The sequence below is a fragment of the Colobus angolensis genome, unplaced genomic scaffold (assembly GCF_000951035.1).
Source record: "Colobus angolensis palliatus isolate OR3802 unplaced genomic scaffold, Cang.pa_1.0 Scaffold36, whole genome shotgun sequence".
In the NCBI taxonomy this organism is placed as follows: Eukaryota; Metazoa; Chordata; class Mammalia; order Primates; family Cercopithecidae; genus Colobus; species Colobus angolensis.
In genome coordinates this window covers 2,232,024-2,244,542 of record NW_012116932.1, presented here as the reverse complement: position 1 = coordinate 2,244,542, position 12,519 = coordinate 2,232,024, and the positions used below count along the sequence as shown (strand labels likewise).

General features: G+C 55.9%; 3 protein-coding genes across 3 annotated transcripts in view; 1 reads left to right on the top strand and 2 right to left on the bottom strand.

Annotated features, from left to right (window-relative positions):
- ILVBL (ilvB (bacterial acetolactate synthase)-like) overlaps positions 1–7,409 on the top strand; it is an 11,817-nt gene extending 4,408 nt beyond the window's left edge. The window contains exons 7-16 of the mRNA XM_011953227.1: positions 2,317–2,416; positions 2,878–2,975; positions 3,091–3,227; positions 4,391–4,525; positions 5,877–5,991; positions 6,078–6,247; positions 6,328–6,398; positions 6,489–6,560; positions 6,739–6,844; positions 6,956–7,409. Coding sequence (XP_011808617.1) covers positions 2,317–2,416; positions 2,878–2,975; positions 3,091–3,227; positions 4,391–4,525; positions 5,877–5,991; positions 6,078–6,247; positions 6,328–6,398; positions 6,489–6,560; positions 6,739–6,844; positions 6,956–7,134 — 1,183 coding nt within the window. The 3' untranslated portion in view covers positions 7,135–7,409. The remainder of the gene's footprint in view (positions 1–2,316; positions 2,417–2,877; positions 2,976–3,090; positions 3,228–4,390; positions 4,526–5,876; positions 5,992–6,077; positions 6,248–6,327; positions 6,399–6,488; positions 6,561–6,738; positions 6,845–6,955) is intronic.
- On the bottom strand, positions 7,398–12,514 carry LOC105519764 (rho GTPase-activating protein SYDE1). Its single transcript, XM_011953228.1, has 6 exons — positions 12,141–12,514; positions 11,759–11,973; positions 11,054–11,180; positions 10,705–10,865; positions 9,926–10,151; positions 7,398–8,804 (listed from the first exon to the last, which is right to left on the bottom strand). The coding sequence occupies exons 4-6, from the start codon at positions 10,786–10,788 to the stop codon at positions 8,401–8,403; spliced, it is 714 nt and encodes a 237-aa protein (XP_011808618.1). The 5' UTR covers positions 10,789–10,865; positions 11,054–11,180; positions 11,759–11,973; positions 12,141–12,514; the 3' UTR covers positions 7,398–8,400.
- Positions 10,908–12,519, bottom strand: part of LOC105519863 (rho GTPase-activating protein SYDE1-like) — a 4,425-nt gene continuing 2,813 nt past the window's right edge. The window contains exons 4-6 of the mRNA XM_011953403.1: positions 12,141–12,504; positions 11,759–11,973; positions 10,908–11,180 (exon numbers count right to left, since the gene is read on the bottom strand). Of these exons, the coding sequence (XP_011808793.1) occupies positions 10,908–11,180; positions 11,759–11,973; positions 12,141–12,504 (852 nt within the window). The remainder of the gene's footprint in view (positions 11,181–11,758; positions 11,974–12,140; positions 12,505–12,519) is intronic.

Genomic DNA, 12,519 nt, shown 5'->3' with positions numbered 1-12,519 from the left:
TCTGAGTTCCCTCAGTATTTATTGATCGTTATCTTTACTATCTAGGAAAAGGGGAAGTGGCAGGATAATAGGATCATAGTAGGGAGAAGGTCAGCAGAAAGACATGTGAATAAAGATCTCTGTGACATGAGTAAGTTTAAGGAAAAGTGCTGTGCCTTGATATGCATATGCAAATATCTCCATAAACCTTTTTAGTGCATAGAGAGCAGCATTTCCGCTAGCATGGCCCACCTTCAGCCCTAAGGCGGTTTTCTCCTTTCAGTAAATAGAACATACAATCAGGTTTTACACTGAGATGTTCCATTGCCCAGGGACGGGCAGGAGACAGATGCTTTTCTCTATCTCAACTGCCAAGAGGCCTTCTTTCCTCTTACACTAGTCCTCCTCAGCACAGACCCTTAACGGGTGTCAGGCTGGGGGACGATTAGGTCTTTCCCTTCCCATGAGGCCATATTTCAGACTATCACATGGGGAGAAACCTTAGACAATACCCAGCTTTCCTAGGTAGAGGTCCCTGCGACCTTCCGCAATGTATGTGTCCCTGGGTACTTGAGATTAACAGAATAGTGATGACTTTTAAAGAGCATGCTACCTTCAGGCACTTTAACAAAGCACACCCTGCATAGCCCCAAATCCATTAAACCTTGAGTTACCACAGCACATGTCTCTTGCAAGGACAGGGTTGGGGGTAGGGTTACAGATTAGCAGCATCTCAAATACAGAACAAAATGGAGTCTCTTATGTCTACTTCTTTCTATATAGACACAGTAACAGTCTGATCTCTCTTTTCCCCACACTCCTCGGCCTCCCAAAGTGTTGGGATTACGGACATAAGCCACCGTGCATGGCCTGTTCTCCTCTTCTTCCTACTTTCCTTTCTCCTCCTCCTCTTCCTCTTCTTCTTACTTCTCTCCCTTCCCCTCAGTCCTTTCCCTTTGCCTGTCCTCGGCCCTTCCTTTCCATACATTTAGGGAGCAGCAGCCATGTGCCAGGTTCCAGGACAGGCACGGGGCATCACCAGTGGACAAGGTAGTCAGGTACTCCGGATGTGTGTGAAGCCCCTGAGGGTCAGCTCAGGCAGTAGTGATTTTGTTCTATGGCCTCATTCTTTATTTTTTTGAGACAGAGTCTCACTTTGTCCCCCAGGTTGGAGCACAGTAGTGTGATCTCAGCTCTCTGCAACCTCCACCTGCCGGGTTCAAGCGATTCTTCTGCCTCAGCCCCCTGAGTAGCTGGGATTACAGGTGCAGTCCACCATGCCCAGCTAATTTTCGTATTTTTAGTAGAGATGAGGTTTCAACATTTTGGCCATATAGCCTCATTCTTAATGCACTTTGACCCCTGGCTTCCCAGTCAGTCCCTCCCCTTCTCCTCTTCCTTGCCCCTCTCTCGGGCTGCCTCTCACAAGGCTGTCTCTTATCTTGCCTTTTTTGTTTTGTTTTATTTTGAGACAGGGTCTCGCTCTATCACCCACACTGGAGTGCAGTGGTATGATCATAGTTCACCACAGCCTTGAACTCCTGGCCTCGAGCAGTCCTCCCGCCTTAGCCTCCCTTGCCTTTTCTTTACTTTCGGGGTTTCCCACGGTTCCATCCTTGGATGCTTCTGTGCTGTCTCAGCCTGTCCTTAACAGTGAAAGCAGAGGCTTCTGGCTCTGAGCTCTGACTGTTTCCTGCCAATGCCCATGCGTCTCTCTTTGGCTGGATACAGCGTCCCCTGAGGGCAGGGCTGGGCAGGATCTATCTTTGTGTCTCCAGGGCCCTGCACAGGTCCTTCAGGAAAGTTGGGGCCCTGGGGCCCAATGAGCAAGGAGACCAGAAGGTCCTGTTTCAAGCAGGAGAGGATAGTGTTCAGAACTCCCATGGATCGAGTGTTAAAAGCGCCTCATGACCTAAACGGACAGATCCTTGAACCTGGAGAGGGAGATTCGTATTTACGTTGACAGAGGCAGAAGCTCAGAAGGGTGAAGTCACTTGCCCTAAGTCGCACAGCTAGGAAGTGACAGAGCCAGGACTTGAGCGCACATCTGTTGGACCCACAGGCTTCATCCTGGCATGCTGAGCCTGCTTTCCTTGCTTCTGGGGGTCTATGTGGAGTTAGGGTGGACCCCAGAGGCTACCGAGGGGAACCAGGCCGCTGGAGACCTGGCCACCAGGGTTCGTCTGCCCCTGAGGTTTTTTACTCCCCATCCCTGTCCCCATGTCACTTTGCTCCTGGCTTTTCTCCTGGCCCCTTTCCCGGCCCCTCTCCTCCCTCAGATCCTGGAATCCTTGTAGTTCATTCTGGAAACTTGGTTCTTTCCCCTCCCTCTTGCAGGTATTTAGAGAATTACCTGGCCAACCTCTTTGCGGGGGCGTGGGAGCCTCAGCCCGAGGGACCGCTGCCCCTGGACATCCCCCAGGCTTCCCCGCAGCAGGTGAATTACCTCTCTTTTTCTGTCCGAGGACCCTACCCAGCAGGGCCCCGTGACCCTCTCCCTGAGTCAGTATTGGGGCCTTGATCTTGGGTGCTCATGGCGACTCAAGGGTGGCCCTTTGGCTGGACGCGGTGGCTCACGGTGGTAATCCCAGCACTTAGGAAGGCCGAGGTAGGCGGATCACTTGAGGCCAGGAGTTCAAACTAGCCTGGCCAACATGGTGAAACCCTGTCTCTACTGAAATACAAAAGTTAGCCAGGCATGGTGGCATGCGCCTGTAATCCCAGCTACTCTGGAGGCTGAGGCGGGAGAATCATTTGAACCTGGGAGGTGGAGGCTGCAATGAGCTGAGATCATGCCACTGCACTCCATCCTTGGCAACAGAGTGAAACTGTGTCTCAAAAAAAAAAAATAAATAAATACATAAAAGGCAATCCTTTGAGCCCCACCTCTCGCCCCAGGTTCAGCGCTGTGTGGAGATCCTGAGCCGAGCCAAGAGGCCCCTAATGGTGCTAGGGAGTCAGGCCCTGCTCACCCCGAAGTCTGCTGACAAGCTTCGGTGAGAAGCCCCAGCCCTGCCCTTGTTTTCACGTTCCCAGTTCCCGGTCCTTGGGTGCTCTTGGGGAGGCGGGCAGCCCCGGCCACACTGACCTCTGCTCTGCCTGGACTCCCAGGGCTGCCGTGGAGACCCTGGGTGTTCCCTGCTTCCTCGGAGGGATGGCACGGGGGCTGTTAGGCCGCAACCACCCCCTCCACATCCGGGAGAACCGCAGTGCAGCCCTGAAGAAGGCAGATGTCATTGTCCTAGCAGGTGGGCCTGAGCCTCTTCCTTTCCCTCCTTCCCCCAGGAACCCCCTCACCCTGTTAGCCAGCTTCACACAAAGGAGGATGAACATCTAGTGGGCACCTACTGTGCTTGATACACATTTTCACATAAAGCGCTTTGAACCCTACCAGACACATAATAGGTGTATCAGTTAGCTACTGCCCTGTAACAACCATCCCCAAACTCAATGGCTAAAAATGCATTTCTGATTTCTCAAGACCCACCTATAAGGTAGGTGGTAGCTGTGGTTTTGACTGGGCTCATTTGTGAGTCTGCTCTTGGGTTAGGCAGGAAGGCAGCTGTGCTGATCCAGGCTGGGCTCACTCACCTTGTATGGGGATTGGCTGGTCCTGCAGCTGGTCTGGGATGGTTTCAGCTGGGGTCATAGAGTTCTTCATCCCTGTCTGCATGGCCCTCTTGTTTCTTATCCTCCAGTAGGCTAGCCTGGGCCAGCTGACTTGGTGAAGGATGAGAAAACTATGGGGCTGGGAGAGTGTGGTTGTTGAGAGAGAGAGTGGAGGCTGTGTGGCTTCTGGAAGTAGAGTCTGCAGGAATGGGGGAGGGGGTCCTGAGTCATCTGGAGGTGTCTTCACTCAGAGGTCTTGCAGTTGATGCCAACTGTTGCTGGGGCTGTGGACTAGGGCAACTACACAGGCCTCTCCTTGTGGTTCGGGTTTCCTCCCAGCATGATGGCCTCGGGGTAATCAGACTTCGCAGACAGAGAGCACACTCCTTGGCCCCACCCAGGCCTCTAAGAGTGAACAAGAAACTGCATCTCTTCTGACCCAGCCTCGGGTGTCATGCTATGTCACTTCTGCCACCTGATTCAAGGAAAGGGGACCCAGGCTGCACCTCTCTCCATGGGAGGCATGTCAAGGTGACCTTGTACAAGTGGATGTAGGGTGGGAGATATTATGGCCATCTGGGAAAATATAACCCGCCTCTGCCCTATCCTGTTGGCCAAAGCATGTCATGAGGCCAGCCCAGATTCAGGGGGTGTGGGGAGCTGCAAGGTCACTGCAGGTGGCACAGGTGCAAGGAGACTCGGTGAGGAACAGGGAGTCTTTTGCATCCAGTCCACCACAATGGATCAAGTAAGGTAGAGGACATGGGGCCTCTACCCACTGCATTCCTGTCCTCCACCCCAGGAACCGTGTGCGACTTTCGCCTATCGTATGGCCGTGTCCTCAGCCACAGCAGCAAGATCATCATTGTCAATCGTAACCGGGAAGATATGTTGCTCAACTCAGACGTCTTCTGGAAGCCCCAGGAGGCTGTGCAGGGTGAGCCCCCTAATCCCCCTGTACACAAATGTGCTCCTCCCGGTCCCTCTCCTCCTGGTTTCTGCTGCAGCTGGCTTGAACCTGGTACGGTGATCGAGGCCCAGACCTTGCCCTAGGGCGCAGCCTGTCAACCAGAGACAAATAGTTGGCCCTCAAACTGATGAATGCTTCTTTCTTTAAATTTTTTTTATTTTTACTTTTTAGAGATGAGGTCTTGCTCTGTCACCCAGGCTGGAATGCAGTAGTGCGATCACAGCTCACTGTAGCCTCAAACTCCCAGGCTCAAAGCAATCCTCCCACCTCAGCCTCCTGAGTAGCTGGGACTACAAACGTGTGCCACCACACCAGGCTAATTTTTAATTTTTTTTTTTTTTTTGTGGAATCAGCATCTCACTGTGTTGCCCAGGCCGGTGTCGAACTCCTGGCCTCCAGTGATCCTCCTGCCTCGGCCTCTCAAAGTGCTGAGATTACAGACCAGAGCTACTGCGCCCGGCCTAATTGATGCTTCTGTAGGAACAAATGGTGGGGTGGACACAGAGGGAAGCTTGAAAACATGCATGTGATCACGTTCCCTCCCACACTGCCCACTGCCCTCAGGACAGAGAGCACACTCCTTGGCCCCTTAGCGTCTCTGTCTTCCTGCTGTATCTATACTCTCTCCTTATTTGTGTCAACTTGGACTTGAACTTGTTCATTGTTCTGAGGATGTTGACTCCTCTGCAGCCTAGGCGACAGGACGCTCTTGTGTTAAGCAGAGAAATGGCACCGTTGCATCTGTGTTGGGAAGGTCCCCTCAGCAGCCATGGACAGCCGGCTGGAAGGGGGCTGGGTGGAGGCCAGGGGGGCTGCTAAAAATGGCCAGGACAGAAACGAGGAGGCCTGAACTGGAGATGAACAGCGGGAGAGCCTCACCTTCTCGGAGCCTCCATTTGATCATTTGAGAAATGGGGTGGTGAAAAATACATCACGGACTGTTTGTTAGTTCACTTCAGTAACGTTTGCCGTGCGCTTCCACATGCCTGGAATTGAGAGATATGCTTGGTGGATGTAGCTCTTTTCATTGTTTCCCAGGCAGAAGGAGGTAGAGGGAGGGGACGAGGCCAGCTTGGGTTTGTCACCTGCCTTGTGCTCCTTAACTCTTGTTTCTTGGGTCTTGTCCTCCCTTTTCACCTGGGCTGCCCTCCCCTGGTTCTGGGGTGTTTCACCTGTTTCTTTCCTAGGAGCACCCCTGGCCTGCTTCCCGTCTGCCTCCTCGGATGCTGCTGCTGGCTTCCTGCTGTTTTGAGGCCTCTGGTGCTGGAAGAACAGGAGGAAGCCAGCTCCCCACAGCTGTGTCCTCTTCCTTCCCCAGGAGATGTGGGTTCCTTCGTGCTGAAGCTGGTGGAGGGCCTTCAGGGCCAGACATGGGCCCCAGACTGGGTGGAGGAGCTGCGAGAAGCTGATCGGCAGAAGGAGCAGACCTTTCGGTGGGGCCTGGGTGGACTGGATGTGGGCAGGGGGTTCCTGGCAGACCCTGCTGCCAATGCTGGTGACCTTCGCTGTCCTGTTGCAGGGATAAGGCAGCGATGCCTGTGGCCCAGCACCTGAACCCAGTGCAGGTGCTGCAGCTGGTGGAGGAAACGCTACCTGACAACTCAATTCTGGTGGTGGATGGCGGGGACTTTGTGGGCACCGCTGCCCATCTGGTACAGCCCCGTGGCCCCCTGCGCTGGCTCGATCCTGGTAAGGAAGGGCTCCCGCCAGGGGCAGTGGGCACCATCCATCTGGACGCCTTCACACCCACCTGCTCTTGGTCCTCTTAGGGGCCTTTGGGACTCTGGGAGTTGGCGCAGGATTTGCACTTGGGGCCAAGCTGTGCCGGCCGGATGCCGAGGTGAGGCACTGGAGTTGAGCACTGGAGTTAGGAGTTGCTACTCTCTGGGCCCTGATCCACCCTAACCACCCTGGGTCCCCTCCCTACCAGGTCTGGTGCCTGTTTGGGGATGGAGCTTTTGGCTATAGCCTCATCGAATTTGATACGTTCGTCAGACACAAGGTGACTGGGCTGGCCTGAGGGAAGCTTAGGGCCTGGGGTTCTGGGAGATGTCACCAGGGGTGGGCTGAGGTGGGGAGGGAACCTTCTGTCTGGCAGGGGCCCTGTCCCTGTCTCTGTCTTCTGGCTGGCCAAGTCATGGGGCTGAAGGCTGCAGCCTGCCTTCGTCTTCTTCCTGTAGATCCCAGTGATGGCCTTGGTAGGGAATGATGCTGGCTGGACACAGATTTCTCGGGAGCAGGTGCCGTCTCTGGGCAGCAACGTGGCCTGTGGCCTGGCCTACACTGGTGAGGGCGCCTCAGCAAGGTTGGGAGGACAGGAGGCTGTTTCAGTCCCGGCTGGTTGCATGTGCAGTGGGCTGAATCCTTGCCACCATCTGACTTAATCTCCTCTTTTAGATTATCACAAGGCAGCCATGGGTCTGGGGGCCCGGGGCTTGCTGCTCTCACGGGAGAACGAGGATCAGGTGGTCAAGGTGCTGCACGATGCCCAGCAGCAGTGCCGAGACGGCCACCCGGTCGTGGTGAACATCCTCATTGGGAGGACGGACTTCCGCGATGGCTCCATTGCTGTATAGGGCCTTGTGAGTCAGGATGCTTGGCTGCCTTCCTGCCGCTGGACTGTGTCCAGCCGGTTTGGAGTCTCATCATTGCTTGCCCTGGGCCTATCCCATGAGGCCCGATGACTCCACAACCTCCCTGAGGAGGGGATGGAGGGGTCAAAGCTCAGAGAGGCTCCCTTGTGAGCTCTTCGACCCTCCTCTCCACGGACCCAACTGTGCCCTTTGTCCCCTCTCTTATGGAGACTGAATAAACCACCTCTGGCCCACATGGGCCCACATACTCAGTCTCAGAACCTGTGCATATTGATTTATTATCCACAAAGATGGAGGTGCGGAAAAGAAGAGGGAGACAGGAGGGAACCGTACTCTCCCACTGGAACTCTGGGGCCCACGGAGGCACTATTACTGGGGATTTCAGGGTGGCTGGGCACTGCAAACTGCTCCCTCCTCTGTGGTCCCTGAAAGAGCCCCACACGCCTGCTCCAGACGTGTCCACGCACACCAGTCCTCACAGACACACACACACATGCATGGAGGCAATAAATATGTTCCGTACCAGACTGCCCCCAGCCTGACGCTTTGGGGGGCCCCCTCTGAAAGAGAGGGGTTTAAGTGCTCAATTTTTCTTTCAGGGATGGGGATTGGAAAGGCCAGACTCTGTTATCTCCATTTGCTGACTAGAGGCCAATCGTGGGGTCTTCCCGGGAAAAGGGTGGGGGAAGCCAGCTGTTTCTCCATAAGCCCCAGGCTGCCCCTGTGTCCATACTGGAACCCAGGATAGGGGCTGCCTCCCACAAACAGTGCCTCATGCTAGTCCTTGTGTCGTCCAAGGGAGGGAGAAACAAGAGTGCAGTGCTCAAAGCTAATACTGATTGGGTTGGCAGCAGCAAGAGGGCCGACTAGACGTGACTCACCACGACAGGGTGATGCATACCGTAACTGGTGTTGACCCGGCCAAGGGGAGGCGAGAGAGGCCAGCCTAGCAAGCGCGAGAACTGCCTTTTTGGCAACAAAAGGGGAAGCCCTTGGTGCTCAGGAAAGATGGTCACAACCTCTGGTCCCTAAAATCCCCAGTACCCAGACTTTGCAACTAGTGTCCAAATACTGGGCCCTGGAAACGGGGAATGAGTCTCAGCCATACATGCGACTGGTCCCACGGTAACTCCCTAATAACCAGGAGCTCGGCCTGAGCAACAGGTCTGACTCTCCTTGGTCACCAGGGCACCGCCTTCGCCACCGGGCGCCCAGTGTTGTAACTGGGGTCCTGCCCTGTCCTCTGGCTCAGAGGCACACGTTGATTTGCTTGGAGAGCTCTCTCTCCAGATCCAGGATGAGGGTGTCAAAGTCTTTGAGATTCAGGTGCGGGTTGAAGGGTGCATCGAAGTCATCTTCGAAGTCAGCGGTGACCCTCGGCTCACCGACCTCCTCGTCCTCGTCCTCGCTGTCACTGCCCGTCACGTGGTCGTAGTCTGGCCCGGACAGGAAGTCCCGCCCACAAGACAGGAAGTCCCGCCCGCAAACGCTCCAGTCGCCGGCGTAGCGGTTGCTCGGGGGGCTCTCGGGGCCTCCTCGGCCGCGGGGCCGAGTCACCACTTCGGGGTCTGCCAGCGGCAAGTGCAGAGGTGGTTGTCGTTTGGGTCGCAAGTACGGCGCGACATCTGGAGCTTCTCGGGGCAGGCGGGGATCTGAAGGGAGACAGGGCAGGTCATACACAGAGGCGACAGCCGACCTCTGATTGGCTGCTTAGGGAACTAGGCTCCTGATTGGCCTGTGGAAAGAGGCCTTCGACCGTCTCAGGGTTTCACCGGCGGAGCTAGAACTGGTTGCTTAGGCAACTAGACCTCTGATTGGCATGTCAAGAGGCAGGGCCTCTGACTGTATCAAAGATGGATAGCGGCATGCCCTGGATCATGCCTATAATCCCAGCACTTTGGGAGGCCTGAGGCAGGCAGATCACTTGAGGTCAGGAGTTCAAGACCAGCCTGGCCAACACCATGAAACCCCATCTCTACTAAAAATACAAAAATTAGCTAGGACTGGTAGTGCGTGCCTGTAATCCTGCACTTTGGGAGGACTGAAGTGGGTGGATCACTTGAGGTCAGGAGTTCAAGACCAGCCTGGCTAACACAGTGAAACCCCCTCTCTACTTAAAATATAAAAAATTAGCCAGGACTGGCTGGGCGTGGTGGCTCACGCCTGTAATCCCAGCACTCTGGGAGGCCGAGGTGGATGGATCACGAGGTCGAGAGATCAAGACCATCCTGGCTAACATGGTGAAACCCTGTCTCTGCTAAAAAAAAATACAAAAAATTAGCCGGGCGTGGTGGCGGGCACCTGTAGTCCCAGCTACTCGGGAGGCTGAGGCAGGAGAATGGCATGAACTCTGGAGGCAGAGCTTGCAGTGAGCCGAGATTGCGCCACTGCACTGCAGCCTGGGTGACAGAGATCTCACAAAAAAAAAAAAAAAAAAAAAAGATGAATCAGCTCCGTGGGGCAAAGTGATTCCGTTTATAATCCCGGTACTTTGGGAGACTGAGGCGGGAGGATGGCTTGAGATCATGAGTTTGAGACCAGCTTGGGTAGTATAGAGAAACCCTGTCTTTACAAAATAATAATAATAATAAAAAAAAGACAAAACAGATAGATTGGTTGGATCTGAACTGGTTGCTGAGGCAACCAGGTACCAGTTTACTCCATGAGGGGACGTAGCCTGCTTCAAGCCCGAGACACTGATTGGTCCCCTAAGGTAGCATCACTGCAGCAGCCTGGCTCAGATTGGTGGTGCAGGCCCTGGGCATGAGCTCACCTGGCCAAGACTGCAGCAGGTAGTGCAGCACCTCGATGTGACGCTTGAAGTCCACTGCACTGGCGAGGCCTGGGCCGGAGCTGCGGGCACGAGGCCTTGTGGGTGCCTGGCGTGCCGGCAGCAGCACAGGCCCAAAGCACACGGCCAAGTTCTGTGGGGTCATGCGGTTGTAGGCATGGAAGGAGGAGACAAGGCGCAGGTGGTCCAGGAGAAGCGTCAGCGTGGCCTGGGAGAGGGTTGAGACGATGTAAGTCAGACAAAGTCAGGCCCCTGTGGCACCTACCTGCAAGAGACTAAGGTGGCTAGAGTAAGGAAGCAGGTTCACAGTCTCATAGCTGGGATGTGGTCGGGTTAAGACTATTAATCATTAGGTATTAGTATTATGAGCCTATTTTGTTGGAGGGAAGACCAAAGCCAAAGGCAACTAAGCATTGGAAAGGCAAAGCTGCCATGAATCCCATTTTACAGATGAAAGTATTGAAGCACAGAGAGGGATGGAACTTGTCTAGGTTCCCTCAGCCAGGAACCTCCCTTGTAGGTTGAAAGACCAGCATTCAGCATGCATTTTTGACACATCCTGGCTGTGTGACCTTGGGTAACTCACTCACCTGCTTTGGGCCTCAGTTTCCAAATCTATGAAGTGGGATGCTAATAGCACCTATTTCTTGGGGATATGATGCTGCTGCCAGCTCATGCCCATTGCAGGCCCAGCCATGGGAAACATTCTATTGGTATTAGCCCACTCTCAAGTCCCATCACTCCCACCAGGCCCAACTCACTCTTTCCACATCTGGCAGGCAGCTGAGAAGCCCTCGGGTGCCCTCAGTGGTGGGGGGAGCTCTGTTTGGGGGGTCCCGAGCCATGGCCTCCAGTACCACCTGATACAGGGGCTGGGTGATGAGCGGAGTGGGCAACTCTCGAAGATAATCCTTGAGGATGCCTGTGAACACAGGGCCCCCTCTGGTCAGGGCACCACTGGCTTCTAAGGCCAAGGAGGGGCACAGACAAGGGGGAAGAGGAGGTGGGTGAAAGCAAGGTCAGCTAGGAGGAGTGAGGTCCCAGAGGAGCCCCAAGGCCTTGAGGCATTGAATGGGGGTGAGCAGGCAGAGGAGAGGGGGCCATGCTGACCAGTGATGACATTGATATCGGGGTACAGGTCCTCAGAGAGGCAGACCGCCGCACTGTCCCGCTCAAAGGCATCCCGAAGCTCTTTCTTCACTGCCGCTGAGCCACATAGACGGTACAGCCCCACTACCTGGGGGCAGGAGAAGAGAGTGACTGTCTTCCTGCTGGGGCCACAGACTAGTCAGGGCCCGGCGGGGTGAGCACTGGAATTCTGGGCCACGGCAGCAATGGACACTGTGGGCTGGGAGGTTGGAACTACCTCGACAACCTGGCCTTGTAAACCCTCTGCTTGGACTACTTGTCTTGGCTCCCACCTCCTCTGACTTAGGAAACTCTGATGTTTCTTCCAGGAAGCTTTCCATGACTACCCCAGGTTTTGTTTTAAGCTCTCCCAGACCCTAGGTACACCCCCACCCCACTCTAGTCCCAGTTAGTTTTACATTTGTGAATGACTAGAGTCGCATCTTTTCCCCCATCAGACTCTGAGCCCCAGGAGGGCTTGGATCCTGTTATTAAATTGATGGATGACCCATGAGTTCTGCCCAGGGTGCTACAGTCAAGGGGGGGCCTTCTGCCCTTGTCTAGGCTGGGATTGGAGCTAGGAGTGGCTCAGGCCTGGGGTAAGGGTCTGGCATCTGTACATAGGGTGTCCTGAAGAGTGGGTCTGAGGTCTGGGGGCCAGAGGGGTGGAGTGGGGTGGGTGCTCACCCGCAGCCCTCGGCGCTCGATCTGCCCAACGCACTTCTGGATGATGAGGGGCACCTGGCCGGGGGGCCGCTCCCGCTCCACCAGCAGTGGCAGGGGCAGCCCGAAGACGCGGGGCTCAGCTGTGGCAGGGGCTTCCTGCTGCTCCGACAGGGTCAGCTTGGCATAGAGCAGGCCCTGGGGCTCCAGGCGCACGGCCAGCTGTTGGGCCTGGCACCCTGAGGACACAAGGGCCTGAGCCGGGTACTCTGAAGCTTCATGTACCCCGGCCTCCCTACTCCAGGTCACACCTTCCGCCCGGAGCCCAGCCCCCTAGGCACTCTGCGGGGGTGGCGGTGGGGTTTGGGGGTCCCTGCCCCTCCTCCCCTGCAGCCACATGTCCTACCTCGGAAGACCGTGGGCAGCAGCACGGTGCCCTGGGCACAGGGCCGGTGCCTTCTCACGCCAGGGTCCCATGCAAGCACCAGGGCGCGCAGGAGCCTGGCGGCCTCCAGCTCCAGGTGGAAAGTGTGGTCCAGCCGCAGGAAGTCCGGCCCCCCTCGCAGCGGCCCTGTTCGGGCCCGGGCCTCCCCATCCACTTGTAGTAGGCAGCAGAGGTCTCTGGGGGTGGCCCCTGGCGCTGGCCGCAGCCCCCCGAGACCGTACAGGTGCAGGCTGAGGCGGCCCCAGAGTGCGGCCGGGGGTGCCCGGACTGTGGGACCCACCTCGTAGGGCCGGAAGGAGGTGGGCGACGGGGGCCCAGCTGGGCGCTCCGGTGAGTCTCC